The following is a 16901-nucleotide window of genomic DNA, read 5'->3' as shown; positions in this document are numbered from 1 at the left end:
AAACTGGAGTAAAATACTAGGAAACACATTGGGATATGCAGTTTTTCTGTGAGTATCTTGAAGGATAAGTGTTTGTTTTTTTAAAAAAGTAACATACTTCGGTTCCGCTTGCCACTTCAGTCCTGATGAAGTTTCTTTTTCAAATAAATCATGAAACATTTAAGGAAGGAGAGAGACTACCAAATGTATGTCTTATTGCTGTTTGTTTTAATGTACAGTGCCTTTCCTCAGCAGTGACCAATGAACCTTACCTGGCATGTTTGTGTGTGATTTGAAAGTAACTGCACAGCAGGTTTTTTGATGCATGAAAAAGTCAGAGGTACGTGGGTCCTTGTATCGCCAGACAGCATTTATCCCTTTTTTATTTGCCTTACCTCAGCCAGACTAGTACACAAAAGTTTATTTTGTATGGATGTGTGAAAGATCTCTCCTCACCTTGTCCTGGGTGTTTCTTGTTCTTTTAAATGGAAGGACATTAAAAATAAAAAAGTGAGTTAACTGAGCTGTGCTCTGGAGAGAAAATCCAAATGTGTTGCTTTAGTTGGCAGCAGTAAGGTCAGGGGATACAAACTGAAGCCTGCTGCTTCTCTCTGTACCCCGCGCAGATATTAATACTCTCCATCATGATGAATGCACAAAATGATAGCCCAGTACAGAGCTAGGGTAAAGGTTCCATGGAGGATCAAGTACAAAACAGACTGAGATAGAATGATAAAGATTTTACTACCTACATGAGTTAGAGCAATAGAGAAGAGTACTTAAGTTGCTGTCAGGAAACTGGAAAAGGAGGCAATAATCTGTCTGAATAAGAATCAAGGTTGGCAGCTGGGTAAACTTGGTGGGTTTAGTCATGAGGCGAAGGTAGTTGTCTGTAAAATCAGACTACAATGTATGTAAAAAAGGGGCATGGGCTGACTAGGTTGGCAGAAGCCAAGTCAGGTAACAAAAGCATTTTTCGGCACCTGCTAGAAACATTCTTGTTTAGACAAGCCTACCCTGATGCTTAGAAAGTTGAGGTAGTTTTAATCTGTTTTAGTATTTTAACTTTTGTGTGTTTTGAAGTAGGGTTGTAAATTGTTCTTCGTTTTTTATTGTTTTATCTTTTCGTAAACCTCTTTGAGGTTTTTTGTTTGTTTGTTTATACAATCAAGCAGTGTATCAACTTTATGAAAATAAATACAAAGAAGGACCAAGCAGGTCACTAGCAGAATATCTAGAATTGAGTGTTTCCTAGTACAGTCGACGCTCGGGTTGTAAATGTGATCCGTGCATGTTTGAAACCTGCAGCGTTCGCAACCCGCGTCTGCGCACGCGTGGGTTGTGATTCGGTGCTTCTGCTCATGCGCAAAGCGCGATTTAGTTGCATGTGCGACTGCCGAAACCCAGAAGTATCCCGTTCCAGTACTTCCGGGTTTCTGCGGTCCGCAACCCAAAAAAAACGCAACCTGAAGTGGCTGTAACCCGAGGTATGACTGTAGAACATTTTTTCAAGAATCTCAGGCTATGGTGGGAGCTAAACAAAGCCCAAACAATACTTAGTTGCTCAGGTAACAGGTAGCAGGATGTTCTAAGGTGGCTCAAAAGTAGCGTTTGCACTGCTGTATACATTCATGGTATTGTACAAAAGAGTGGGAAAGAAACAGTTCATGGGAATGGTACAACAACCTACTAATTCACCCCCATCCCAGAGAGCAGTAATCCAATGCATGTGCGGACTTTATGCCCTGTCACATATCCTGACTAACCTAGCATGCAAGCATGTTGTGATGCAGAGGATGGCCTCCATGTAAGATGTGGAAGGAGATAATCTTTTAGACCAGGCGCGGGGAAACTTTGGCCAAGAAAAACACTTCAATTTTCAAAGTAGTGCAGTCTCTAGATTCTTAGCTTCCTTTTGAGAAGTTGAACTGTTGAGAAATATGTCAAGATGTAAACTCTTAACATTCTCCCTGTTCTACTTTGAAGAGATTATGGATAACAGTAATACCTTCATTTTTTTCTGTCTAGCAATGCTCTTTAGGCCTCTTGTCTCTATAACGCTTCGTGATGCAATAACCACCACTATTCCTTATCCTTTAGAAAAGGGGCCAGGGGAAGAGAAGAAAAACATACACCAGTTAAAACGCACACGGAGTGTGCCATCAGTGTAGATCTTTGCCCATGTTCTTATATATTTGGATCAGACCACTAAATCAATTTCCCTGTGCTCCTTGCAGTTATATTTTATCTTGTTTAGAGCAGAGTTGCTTTCATTCTTGTTTGCTCTGTGCCAGTATAACTTGTGTGTGTTGCAGATTATTTGCCTAAATTGGGCATAGCATTTTCTTCTGTGCTTTGGATTAGAATTGAGAGCAGGAGGAGATAAGGAAATATTATCCTGGATACACACAGATTGTTTAGAACCGAAATAGTTTGAAATTAGGACTGGTTGGTTGTGATTTTACTATTTGCATTGGAGAACTGGAAAAGCAATTGTTAAGTTTAAAAAGCAAGTTATTGTGTATTGTATAAGAATTATATTTATGCTCTGAAATCAAAGAAAATCTTATGGCATAGCCCTTGTGTATTTTTCTCCTTACCTTCATCAAAGAACGCTAGTGAGGTGAAAAGAGTGCAAGAATCACACTCTCCAGCTGGTGCTTCATCCAGTGAGAACCAGGATATAATTGCTGAAACTTCTGTGATTATGCACAGACCACAAGGGTTATGTCCCATGATGCAGCTGAGAGCTCAGTGCCAGTAAAGGGAGCAGGAAGAAAATATTCCATGATCCTTTGGGTCTTACTATAGTGCTCCTCACTACCCCCAGCTGTTGAAATGAGATGATGAAGTCATAGCCAGCAAGTTTCCAGTCCCCAAACAGCTTTATTTCCCAATCGCTCAGACATGCTGAAGAAGCTGACCACCTCCAGCTTTTATGTACTAGTTGCTAATGCATTGTTATGAGTTCTTTTGGAGGAGGGCTCTGTCTGAATGCTATCCTGTGCCCCTTCCAAACCTGTGATTCTGTCGGAAAGTGGGAACCTGTAAGAGGTAACCAGCCAAACCAGTTTGTTTGTTAAGGTCATGACTTTGCTTAGCTAGTTAACTACTGTGATTTACAAGCCAAATAGGTAACCATAGAACTAAATGGATGGGCCTTTCATCACCTAGCTGGTAGGCAGAAGAACAATAGCCAGAGTTGTGTGGGTGAGCTGGAAGCAAGCTAGAAGCTGGAGAAATGGAGACATGTTTGCTCTGTGCAAACATGGGTCTTCTCCAGAAACCAATGGAGAAGCAAGATCTGTTGGGGTGTTAATGCTGTGAGCCCTTCCATCATATGCTCAGGTTTTATATATATGCAAATAAAACCATATATCCCAAAGATACCACAGTCTCTGTTGAGCCTCATTTCTGAGGAAACCGAACGCTGGAAAAGTGCTCTGAACCCCAGGAGTGTCTCACCACTCAGAGATTGGGGTGATGTGTGACAGGATTATGAAAAGCAAACCAATTCACATTTGAGTCAAAACTGAGAATGTTTGTAATATAATACAATGACAACTAAGAGTGGGTTAAAAGAAGGAAGAGAAGTATACTATTGATAGGAGGATGGCAAGGAATCCTTTGGTTTCAGAACATGAGGAATAAAGCAACACTTCAGAAGCAGGCAGGTTTCATTCACTTGCCATTTTCTCTAATTGCTTGCCACAGTTTCTACACTTGTACCATTACTTCAAGGTGGAAGCTCATGGTTAAACAGTCATATGGTATCAGCAAATTGTGGGTTGTCTTGAAACAGTGGCATGAGGCCCATGGCATTGAATCCCTATTGATCATATACTGTTAACAGTTTGGAAACTTCAAGACTCATACAACACTACTTAAAAGTTCAGCTATTTCTGAATACAGTCATACCTTCGTTCTCAAACACCTTGGTACTCGGACATTTTGGCTCCCGAACGCCACAAAACCAGAAGTGAGTGTTCCGGTTTGCGAACGTTTTTCGGAAGCTGAATGCCCAATGCGGCTTCCACGGCTTCCAATTGAGTGCAAGAAGCTCCTGCAGCCAATCGGAAGCCACGCCTTGGTTTTTCAAAGGGTTCCGGGAGTTGAACAGACTCTTGGAATGGATTAAGTTTGACAAGCAAGGAACAACCATATAGCCACCAGATTAATGACTGGCACTTCTGATTAGGTTATGTCTGATCAGTATTGGGAAAATCTTCGCTTGTTTCCAGTTTGTTTTATATCTGAATCAAAGGTCCTGGTTTTGACCTATAAAATACTATATAGATTAGGAGAAGTATCTAAAGGGTGAGCTATAAATACGGCTTTTCTTTGCAATTATTGTTAGAGGACCAATTGCAGATCACCTCTGCTTTTGGAGATTAGGCTGGTAATGAGGGAGAGAGAAGGCCTTATCTGTGATGGTACCCCAGTTGTGGAATACTCTCCGAAGTGACAACCGTATGACAACTGCTCAGTTAACCATTAGCCACCATTTCAAGACAACTTTATTCTCTAAGTTTCATGGTTGAAGTGCCTTTACGTCTCACTTCTCTCTTCTGCTAAGCAGTGTGTGTGTGTTAGACAGCTTTATTGCATAGCAACAAGGGCCTGCTCAGCTGTAGATGTCTAGTAAAAACATAACTGAACTGAACGAGTTCCATATATGTGGTTTTGATTTGGTTGATGAAAGTTGAGGTATTATAGATCTCCACTGAGTGTTGTAGATATTTCTTCCACTCAGCTTAAAGGGCTGTCCCTCCTTCTATATATCACAGCCCCATGAAAATTAATGACTGCCCTTATTTCCACACATCACCCTTCCAGAGAACAGAATGGATGTCATTTGTTTCAGATGTCACAGCTCTAATGTACCCTTTACTTTTGAGATGTTGCTCTGATAACTTTGCTCCCATCACACTGTTGCAATGGGATGAATTCATTATTTCCTGGCATTCAACATGTTCCATCAACTCAGGGAACCATATCAGCATGTATCTAACAGGCCGCAAAGTGGGTGAAATGCACTCACCCAGGAGCTCACTTGATGGCCTTAGGTAAGTTTTAGCCTTCCACTGGGCATGGTAATATGGGGCTCATAGATATAGATCCCAGGGGCTTATGGATGTAAGCTATATGGAGTGCTTTAGGCATTGAGGCAAATCGCACCTTAATTCTAATTCTATTATTTCTTGGAGATGACCTGTGAGCATCAGTGTTTAACAAACCTTGACAACTCAACTTGCTCAAGGTTGCTCAAGAAACTCATAGGCAAGTCTGTCTGTGCTGAATATTGCACGACCCCCTAAAACAAACTGTTGAAAACATTCAGTCCAGAGAATGACAGGCAAAACCCTTTTACATTCTACTCTCAGGAAGGGAAACGACATGAGATGAGCCCACTCTGTAAAAGTAAAGACCAAAATCTTGTTTACTCAGCTAATTTTAAGATTATTAATTTGCCTGATATTTCTTCAGTAAAAAAAAACCAGTTTAAATGTGCATACATTTGAATATTTAAAATGCTTTAAAGATACACTTAAGGGTAGTAATCTAGATAATTGCTCTGCAATAAGGACTTCTGAGAAGCTAAAATCCATTTCTTAGTTGCAGTGGCAGTCAACTGGTGGTCCACTACCATATTTGATTGATTGATTGATTTTTGTGCTCCTCACTCCCTTCTGCAGTGTCTCAAGTGATAGGAATGGGAAAATTCTAGCAACCATCTGATGAATGGAATTTGCCCCTTCCAAATATTACATGCTCAAAAGAAGTACTATTGTCAAGTGTATGGAAAGAGACAAAAATGTTACTTGGCTGTTCTATACAAAACGTGTGAAAGAAGCAATGATGTTTTCCCCTGACTGTCTACAATTTCCTCTCCCACTGCAGTCCCCACTTTGCCACATCCAAAGCATTTCCTGAGAACTCCTTTATGCTCAGGAGATAATGTGTTGGAAGGCTTAGGGCAGGCTTCCTCAAACTCAGCCCTCCAGATGTTTTTGGCCTACAACTCCCATGATCCCTAGCTAACAGGACCAGTGGTCAGGGATGATGGGAATTGTAGTCTCAAAACATCTGGGGGGGTTAAGTATGAGGAAGCCTGCCTTAGGGGCTGCAGTTGGGAGAAGAGAGCAGGGAATTCCTTTTGCATGGATACAACCCATGGTATACTACTTACATATATATAAGCAAGTGAACACTTCAAACTCATAGTAGCAAATATGCATTGCTGGCTAATTTTATATGCCTTTCAAATAAGAAAAGGGTTTTTTTGCTATTTGTAGTGCAGCCAGATTACTCAAAGATAACCAAATCAAGAAATCAACATTTCCCAGTGCTTTAGGTTTCTTATCTGGCATTAGACCATCTAATTGCAAAGCATACTTCAAACAAGTCATCATGCAGGGATTTTAAACACCTTAGTTTCATCCTTCTTACCTATTTCTATAAGAAATGGCTATTGAAGAAGAAGTTGTGTGGAATTGTTGTAAACTAATCAGAAGGGTTTTGTGCAGCACTTGTTTTGTTCAGCAAACATTCCTATCTGCTATTTAAAAAAGTATTAAGCAGTGATAATAAACAAGCAGGCAATTGAACATTCATATAGATTCAAGTGAACTATGATATGCAAGTAATAGCGTTGTCTCTCTTTCAGACTCTGAAGCAGCCTTTCTCAACCTTGGGTCCCCAGATGTTTTTGGCCTACAGTTCCCATCATCCCTGACCACTGGTCCTGTGAGCTAGGGATCATGGGAGTTGTAGGCCAAAAACACACTATGTAGGTTTTATACTATTTTCGCTGTCTTGGCTTTCGCCAAAGAATTATAATAATTGTACTCAATAAGGTACTGAGAATCCTATTAGAAATCTGTAGTTGGCCCATTCCCAATATCCCTGATATGTGGAAATAATATTAAATACTCTTTTAAAGAATTTTAACCACCATGTTTCTGCTGCTCAACAGTGTCGTCGCACCAAAAGAAGCATGGTAAATGCTCTCATTTAAGAACCAAAAATATGAGTGTGTATGAGTGGCTAGAGAAACATTGTGTACTAAGATTGCTTCAGGGAAAGAATCCCAAGTACCATTCCTCTGTGCCAGGAATAATTTTATTTGATATGATTTTTGTGTGTGAATTAAAGCCTCAGAGAAGTAATATTGCATCCTCAAAACAAAGTGCTGAACTCAACTCCTTTTGCAAAATGCATGCAAAATTTCCCCCTTAGGATTTTGAGGAGCCCTAGAGTGCCCGCCTTGCAAAAACCTGGAGCTGCTAAGAAATACATTTCAGATGAGTTTCTTTTATGGGAAATTTCTCTGTGATTTGAAATGTATATAATATACCTGCATTATAATTAACTGTATATAAAATAAACTGAGGGATAATACAACAACAAACTAGAGAGAGACATTTTATCCAGCAGGTATTTTCAAAATCCTTTACAATGTATGAGCATAGTCTCCTAATTGTCTGTGTTTATCCTGCAGCTTAACTTATACCTTTTTATGTTTGGTTGTGTTTCCCCCCCAGATGCCTCAGGAACAGTACGCACACAGAAGCACCATGCAGAGCTCAGAAGGACCCCATGTATACAAAGTGGGGATTTATGGCTGGCGCAAGAGGTGCCTCTATTTCTTTGTGCTACTCCTAATGATTTTAATTCTGGTGAACCTTGCTATGACCATCTGGATTCTCAAGGTTATGAACTTCACAATTGTAAGTAGAGGATGCTACATTTGAAGTGTATTTTGCTTTATGTTAGCACATACAGCTTCAGTGCTGTAAGGTTTTGGGGTCCCAAGTACACACATGAGTCCACCATATCAGAATAATCGAACGCTGGAGGAAAATGTAGAAAGCGTAGCTGTTTCAGTTTCCAAAGATCTGCATATTCCTTTTTCAAAAACTGCAAATCCTAGTTGCCAGCATAGGGAAAGTTACTGTTATCTATCTTCCTCTGACCATATAGAAACAATCTTAAAATCTGCTCATATGCCAAGGTTTATTGCAGAGAAGAAACTTGGTATAAATAACTTTCCTTTCTAACAGGTATTGGTTTTTCCAGGCAAACATGACCTGAAAGGTGCATGAAACAAGTTTTACTTTTGTTCTTAAAAGGAAGTATGATACTGTATGCAGTGGAAGAGAATGGAGTGTGTTGTCATTCAGCTTTAAATACAAACTACTCTACACGCTGTTCCCCAGAGAATCAAACAATAAAATCAGTTCATTGTTTAAGAGCATGAAACTTCCTCAGGAAGAAGAGAATACATTCCTATTGCTAATCTGTAAAGGTGATTTTCATTGGTTGGTTTATGAGAAGTAGCAGTGTTGGGTTTTTTGTTTCTTTGTAGAAGACTGGCACCTGAATAGTTGTATTGTAGTGCACCTGCTCCCTTTCCTTTCACTTCCCTTCTTTCTACTGAAGGGCAGATCAGGTCACCTATCTTGTTGCGGAAACCAGTGGGATATTGTTTAAAATGATGAATTGCACTTCATCCTCACTGAAGAGATAAACCCACAGTAAACTCCTGCAAAACAGAGTGATCATATAAAGTTGTGCAGAAACCTGCAAGATGCTGTGGAGACTTCTTCTGAATTATTTTTTGGGGCTAATATGTAACAATACTCCAAACAGTATGCCATATGTTCACAAGCTTTTAAGCCAGATTCTTCAGGCCTTCCCAGATGGTTTTATTTTTGTACAATCATTATACTGTTGTGCAGGTCTCAGATACTTGTGTTTGCACTTCTGATACAAAGACGTTTCATTTTCCCTAGTGTTTTGTCTCCAGTATTTTGTGATGGGGGTAATTTTTCCTTCCTCGTAACCTTGCTGCTATGTCAGTTGCCAGAGAGAGTGGCATGTGGAATGACATAGGCATTGATGGTCTCCATAACACCACTGATTATCAGTGACAGAACTATGCCTTCCTAATTTTGTGAAGTTTCAAAAGGTTATTGTCAGGGGTTCAGGAGCAGAGGCGAGGGCAAGGGAGGAAACAGAGAGCGAGGGGGAGGAGTCCGAAGAGAAAATGAGTGATGACGATGACCCGAGATCTCCGAGTCTTTCCAGTGAATCAGAAGATTCACAGAAAGGAGCGCCAGTGGCCAGAGCAAGGGGGGAGCCTAGGGGGACACCCCAGGAAGAAGGGTCCAGAGGGGGCTCAGAGGGCAGCAGTTGGAAATCGGGGCCAGCGTCACCAACAGAGCGCAGTAGAGAGGAAGGGCGCCAGGTATCGAGCTCTGGCAGCTCGCAGCAGGGGGGAGGGCATGAGTCAGGAGTGGCCACACCTCCATCGGGGAGCGAAGAAACGGTTAAGCGGAAAGTGGAAGGTTGGGCGCGCGCACGCCAAGTTCAAATGCACAGGAAGGTGGCGCAGTAAGCAGCCCGGAAAGGGAGCCAGGTCCTAAAGCCCGACGCAAGGAGACAGAAGGGTCCGGGGGGTCCGCGTCAGAAGAGTCCAGGAAGGAAGAGACCGCGGGGGGCAGAGGGACCCAGAGAAGAACGGTCAGGCGGAAAAGGTGGAGTAAGGCTAGGGTATTAAGCTGGTGTACAGGGGGCGGAGACTCAGACGGAGCTTCGCCGGTCTAACCCATAAGACGTAGAGCTGCACGCAGCAGCTTGAGAATGGAAACTGTAACTCAATAAAGACTTTTATAAAGTGAACGCTGGCTAGCATGATCCTCTGTGAGCTAGGATCTGGAAGCAGCTCTGACAGTTATGTTTCACAAAACAAAAATGTTCAAAGATTGAATGATTAAAATGCACAGCACTCATGCAGTATGTTTTTTTTAAAAAAATTGGGATATTAAAAAATAGTGAAAAAACAGCAAGTCTATCCCTTCTTGTAGTAGCCCTGGTTTTTTTTGGGGGGGTGTTCCCTTTGTTTTGTTTTTCTTAGGCTGCATTCCACTGCTCACTTACCTAGAGTAAGCTCCATTGCACTCAGTAGGACCTCTGTGTACTTGGATTCTGCTGTTAGTTTTTTGTTTGGCCTCTGTGTTATGTTACTCATTCATTTAGTCAATCTTAAAACCACCCTTCATAGTTAGGATCCCAGGATGGTCCACAAAATATAAAACAAATATTTTGAACTTTTTAGTTTAGAAAAAAGGTGAGTGTGGAGGGACATTAACATGGTGTGTAAGTCTAGGCATGGTGTGGATAAAGTAGATAGGGAGAAGTTTGTCCCCCTCTCTCGTCATTGTAGAACACAAGGCCATCCAATGAAACTGAATATTAGAGGATACAGGACAGACAATAGATAGTACTTCCTCACATAGTTAAACTATGGAATTCTCTCACATAAGTTGCAGTGATGGCCACTAATTTGGATGGCTTCAAAAGAGGTTTAGATGGTTCATGGAGGATAAAGGATATTAGTGGCTACTAATCATGATGTCTGTTTTCCCTCTGTCAGAAGCAGGATGCCTCTCAGTACCAGTAGCTTGGAACACAAGTGCCAATGTGTTCACTTCTTGTTTGTGGTCATCCTGTAGGCATCTGATATGCCACTGTGAGAATAGGATGCTAGACCAGATGGGGTGCTAAGGATCTTCTTGTGGGTTCTACCACTAAACTGTGTCCTAACCCTCATTGCCCACACATGGGCCACTATAGCCTCCATGGCTGCAGCAATGTAGTGATTGGTGGGCTCTGCAAGATTGTAGCACTTTGTTGTGGTCCATTTCAACTCTTCTGATAGGTTGCAAGTTGCACCATGCCCGAGACCTATGGTGAGCCATGCATTGAGTTATTCTAAGGCTCACTTACTCAGTAACTAAGGAGGAAGCCATCAATACAGAGTTCAGAAGAAAATTAAAATAAAAATCATCTACATTTACTGCTGGATTTCAACTATATATACATATTCACGCTGTCATGTGATCTTTTGACAGGAATGATCAACGTGTAAAGTTGAAGCCACTTACCACAACAAGGGAAGCATCATCTGCTGTAGGAAATAAAACTTTTTCCAAGGCTTCCCCTTCCCTCTTTTCCTTATGCCTGTTTATCAGCACTTATTACACCCTTGAGCTTTTTCCAGCAGAATGTTTGTTGTGCTCATTAAAATACAATGAGCACTTATTGGGTATAATGAGCACTCATTGTATTTTAATGAGTGGCACCACTGTCCTGTGGTGCTGAACTCATTCAAGCTTTCTGGGGTAGCCTCAGGGATGAAAGAGAAATGCTGAGATGCCTGCACTTTAAAAACATGTAGGACTCTTCAGTTTTACCTGCTTCAGGAATGGCTTTCCACCCATTAATGACTTTTATCTGCAGGTATTCAAGGGCATCGTTTAGTCTGTATCTGACCCACTGCCAGCATTTCCCCTTCCTGCAGTAATTGCATTTAGCCTGACAGAAGGCTTGAACTTTGAGGCTGTCTCCAGAATCTTAACACCTACTTCCTTGTCTGCAGTGTTTGGGTTCCAAGTTGTTTGAGTATCAAGGTGTCTGAGAACCAAGGTACCACTGCATGTATATCTTAAAACAAAATTGAAAGGGTGTGATGCCCTCGCCCTTATGGCTCCCAAAGCGACCCCTCCCCCAAAGATGCTTCCTTTGGTGTTGTCCATTCAGTGGTGGCCCTGGCATTGGTGGGCTCACTACCTAATACAGCAGTCCTTTGAGGCCCTGAAGAAATCAGGGCAGAACCTGCTAGCTGAAAACTGCTGAGTCAGGCCTTGCTGGTCCCTCTAGGAAGCCAAACTCTTCCAGAAACCCCACATGTAGAAGACAAGCCAGCAGTAGATGGTACAGCACACTCTGTTTGCATACTCTCTTTACTAGTGTGCAGTCATAGTTGCTCTGAGACAGGTCTGCTTGGGTAGAGGGTGCTTAGAATTATAATAATAATAATAATAATAATAATAATAATAATAATAATAATAATAATAATAATAATTTATTATTTATACCCCGCCCATCTGGCTGGGTTTCCCCAGCCACTCTGGGCGGCTTCCAAAAGAATATTAAAATACTATGATACATCAAACATTAAAAGCTTCCCTAAACAGGGCTGCCTTCAGATGTCTTCTAAAAGTCTGGTAGTTGTTGTTCTCTTTGACATCTGGTGGGAGGGCGTTCCACAGGAAGGGCGCCACTACCGAGAAGGCCCTCTGCCTGGTTCCCTGTAACTTGGCTTCTCGCAGTGAGGGAACCGCCAGAAGGCCCTCGGTGCTGGACCTCTGTGTCCGGGTAGAACGATGGAGGTGGAGACGCTCCTTCAGGTATACTGGACCGAGGCCGTTTAGGGCTTTAAAGGTCAGCACCAACACTTTGAATTGTGCTCGGAAACGTACTGGGAGCCTCTCCTTGAACTACTCTCTTGAACTACTCTCCTTGCTTGACTATTCTGACCATACATGAAACAGGTTCGAATACCTTCAAGTAGGGTCCTACACAAAATGGGATTTGCATCCCCGTCTCTACTGCTTCCCTGTCAGCACTTCCTTTCCCAAGAGAGAAGGAAACCTCATCTGGAGGAAGCAGACGACAGATGGCAGAAAAATAGTAGGATACATCTCCTTGGCTGCAAATGGCATCCTTCACATGTCATTTCCTGCCAAGCACCATGGGCCTGACTACAAGTAGAGTGTGTCATTTACAGTCAGTAAGAGGCTGGTGTTCCCTATGCCCATCAGCTGCCTGTTTCTCATCCTGCTTCCCACAAGAGAAATGCTCCCCTGCCCCTGCTTTGGGAAACTGAACTCACAGGGAGTCAGGGAAAGTGGTGGATGTAGTGAGGTTTGCAAAAACATGAAACAGTCTTTTGGGTGTTCAAGTTAAGCATATTTTAAGGCTTTAGGGTTTTTGGGTTGTTTTACTCAAGTATTTATCCTGAATGCTTTAAAGAACCAATTAATCTTCAGAGTAAGGTAGAGGAGGCTCAACCATCCCTTCCTGTGAGACATGGTGAGGTTCAGTGATAGGATCTAAAATGTTTCACACACTGATATCCTTCAATGGGTCATTTGTGTTGGTGGTGTAAAACTGATTAAGCATTTTTATTCCATCCAGGAAAATATATCGCTGTTCAAATAAAGAGGTACTTTCTGCACTGGTTTGCAATGCTGAGACCAATTTGCATTTGTGGCATTAAAGAAAACAATAGACATATTAATCACCTGAGTCCTGAATACTGTTTGCAAGCAAACTTTCAAATTAAAAGTACCTGATGAGCAAGGCAAAAAGGAAAAGATGGAAGCTGCAATCCTTTGGTACATGGAACTAGGCCTCACTGAACTCAGTGGGACTCCCTTCCAAGTAAATATGCACACTGTCAGGCTATCATTTCTATATTAGAGCTGAAATTTATATTTAAATGTTCTTAAATAGAATGCTGATTTGCACTATATAAATGTCAACGGTGGTATTATTATCTTGCTTTATTTCATAGGTGAAAATGAGCTTTGGTTAGGAAGAGTTATTTTTAATACAATTACTCCCTCTTGTGTGTAAACTACCTGCCAGGTTTTAATTATGCAAGAACAGTAGTTGAATAATGTAGCGGCAAAGATGGATTGGAGATTAAAAATTCCATCCAGGTCACTTTCTCTAATTATTGAAAGTAATGGGGTTTGTTTTAATTATTTTTTTCATTAAAAATTCCTTCTAAATGAAATACGATCATGGAGCCATTGCTCCCCTGTTAATGATTTCTCTTGGGCCACCTTAAGAATAAATAATATTTTTTATTTGACGGCACTGCCATAGAGGGAAATGCTTCAGTCTTTTAGCTTAAAGTTCTGTCTCCTGTAATAACAGCCAAAATAAATTGGCTAAAACTAGTCAGCTGATGGCATGCACTGAAACCTCTGTACTGGAGCCTCTGTACAGTGGTACCTCGGGTTAAGAACTTCTGGAGGTCCATTCTTAACCTGAAACTGTTCTTAACCTGAAGCACCACTTTAGCTAATGGGGCCTCCCGCTGCCACCGCACTGCCAGAGCACGATTTCTGTTCTCATCCTGAAGCAAAGTTCTTAACCCGAGGTATTATTTCTGGGTTAGCGGAGTCTGTAACCTGAAGCGTAAGTAACCTGAAGCGTATGTAACCCAAGGTACCACTGTACTGGCATAATTTCTGCAAGAATTATGTATTATCCACACTCTCTGCAAAATAGTTTTGTGGAGAGGTCTATCCATCTGAGCCTTGGTAATATAAAATTCCCAAGCTATATACAGTTATCCTGCCTTCACAAGATTACCATCACATGAAGGAGAGAGCACACCTGCGCTCTCTGGCCCCATCTTCCATGTTATGTCTTTGTCATCTGGCTCAGCTATGTCCAATGTCTTGGGGATGGGTGATTTAGAGCTTGATTACACAGGGTTGTAAATTACATATGGATCCCTCTTAAGTAGAACAGGCTCTCCTCTCCTCTTCAAATTTCTCTCCCATTGTATGGATGGGTGGGGTGGGCTGGGCTGGCGAGAATACAGCAGTGAGGGGCAGAGCCAGCAAAAATGACCATGCTCTACTTCTTGTGTAATGAGGATTTTGTTCTTTGGACTTTTTGTTTTTCTAAATCTCCTCCAATATAGATGCAACAGCCACTCTTTCCTCTAGTGCTGTCTTCAGGGCAACCTGAAAATTCTCTTACCTGTTTGCTTATGTTGACTGGCCAAAGGTACAAACATTTGCACAACACACTTGAATATCAGCTTTGTTTAAGCATGTTCTTTTTGTGCAAACCTGAGTATATTTACATTGCAGTCCATAGCTCCGCATTGCTGTGCAACCTTACATTCAGGTTATCCTGCTCACCTTCTTATATTTTAATTCCTTACAAATATTAGAAGCCTACATCTAATGTCTTCAGATAATAAACCCCTAATTATTCTTGCAGCTTGAATTGTATTGCATGTGAATCTTGCCATTTCACAATTCCTCCTTACCTTCTGCCCTTTGATAGAATCTGTAATAAAACCTTTTGCTGCTTGGACAAAGTTAATTTTCACCCACTGGTGATTTTGGTTTAAGATTCTAATACTCATGGGCTGACCACTGTTTGTTCTTATTGTACAGTTACTACCTCTGCAAGAATATTACTGTTATGCATGGGTAGGCAAAAATAAGGCCCAGGGGCTGAATCCAGCCCAATCGCCTTATAAATCTGGTCCACGGACGGTCTGGGAATCAGCGTGTTTTTACATGAGTAGAATGTGTGATTTTATTTAAAATGCATCTCTGGGTTATTTGTGGGGCATAGGAATTCATTCATATTTTTTTTCTTTCCAAAATATAGTCCAGCCCCCCCACAAGGTCTGAGGGGCAGTGGACCGGCCCGCTGCTGAAAAAGTTTGCTGACCCCTGCGTTATGCTTAGCTAGCTTTCTTGGGTCAAAACAAAAGGAATACAAACAGCATAATCCCCCAAACCTCCAAGTTAAGATATAGTTATAGTACCTATTTATGTATCTACACATTAAAATTAAAACTCCTGCATACCAATTTTTGATTGAGGCAAGTCTCTAAGTATGTAGAGCCTCTGGACAATGACAGTCCAGGATCATGCCTCTCCTGTGACCTTGGATAACTGATTCCTGCTAGGGCCAAAACTAGTTAAAACTTTATTCCCATAATCATGAGCTGTTGTGTGAATTGCTTTAAGTGGGATTGGGTACTTGGATCCATGCTCTGCCCACGATTTACATTTGAATAAAAGCTCCATTCACAGCAATGGAAGCTTTTCTTCCAATCCAGGTAGCACATATTGTGTGGATAGTGTCTTGTCTGGTTTGGCCATTAGAATAATGAGCACTTGCTTAGATCAGTAATGGACAGAATATAGATTGGCATCTACTAATAGATCTCTGGCTGATTTGCAGTAGATCAACAACAGTTTATGGTTTCTAATAATGCAGCAACAAGTAAAATTGCCAATACAGTGGATGCTTGGGTTGCGAACGGGATCCGTGCAGGATGCACGTTCGCAACCTGCAGTGTCCACAACCCGCAGCGTTGCATCTGCACACATGTAGGTTGTGATTCGGCACTTCTGCACATGCGTGACCGCCAAAACGTGTTCCAATACTTCTGGGTTTCAGCAGTCCGTAACCCGAAAAACACAACCTGAAGCGTCTGTAACCCAAGGTATGACTGTAATCATCACCATCATTTGCTGTGGCTCAGCTTATGTGAAATGCTTGCTCTTTGCTTTAATGACCCTTTCCTGTCAAATATGAGCATTAATTAGTTGCCTTTGACCAGGTTTTGTGCAGCTCTGTGATAGAATTTGTGATCTGTACTAAGTCTGCTGTAGATGGGGGGGGGGTATCAGTATATACCTATATGGAGCTTATTGCATATGGAGATTACCCCAGTTTTGCTCATGAGGATATGGATTATCAGTTAGTGCAAAGCCTATCATTTTACACATTGCACTTGGAAAGTGTATCTTACAGTTAACATTTCCCTTTAACCAAATGAACAAACTCCCTTATGGATTTAAAATTGGTAGGAAACAGGCAGTTGTACAGTAAACGAATACAGCATGCAGGAGGTGTTGTAGAGTCTTCTGCAATATGTCATATGGTGTTGGACATTGATATGAGAAATGTTGATCAGTCTACTATTTCCTATTGATCTACCTGGAAAAATCCACCAATGGATGACCTATTCCATCATAAAGATAGGGGTGTATGTATGTGTGTACATTTATGTACACCAACACACAGCATGAAAATATGTCGAGAGAAGACCTTTAAAGGAACAATTCCTTTAAAGAGAGCTGGCACCACTCTGGAATATATATAGCTCAGCTGTTCAGTACTAAGAAACTAGAGTGAACAGTAGCTCAAGTTTCATTTATAACATTTTGTACATTCTTCTGTGTCACTTGAAGCATATAGCAGACCCTAAACACCACACAAGACTGGGAATAGACCCTGACTGT

The 16901-nt window shown here is 41.5% G+C and overlaps 1 protein-coding gene across 2 annotated transcripts in view; it reads left to right on the top strand.

The window, feature by feature from the left end:
• The window catches only part of SGCD (sarcoglycan delta), a 400176-nt gene that overhangs the window by 216788 nt on the left and 166487 nt on the right, over positions 1–16901 (top strand). For both annotated transcript variants that reach the window (XM_081181154.1, XM_081181153.1), the window contains one exon: positions 7524–7709. In XM_081181154.1, the coding sequence (XP_081037280.1) occupies positions 7524–7709 (186 nt within the window). The remainder of the gene's footprint in view (positions 1–7523; positions 7710–16901) is intronic.

Source organism: Podarcis bocagei (genome assembly GCF_964188305.1).
Source record: "Podarcis bocagei genome assembly, chromosome: 2".
NCBI classification, from domain to species: Eukaryota; Metazoa; Chordata; class Lepidosauria; order Squamata; family Lacertidae; genus Podarcis; species Podarcis bocagei.
This window is presented reverse-complemented; position numbering and strand designations above follow the sequence as displayed.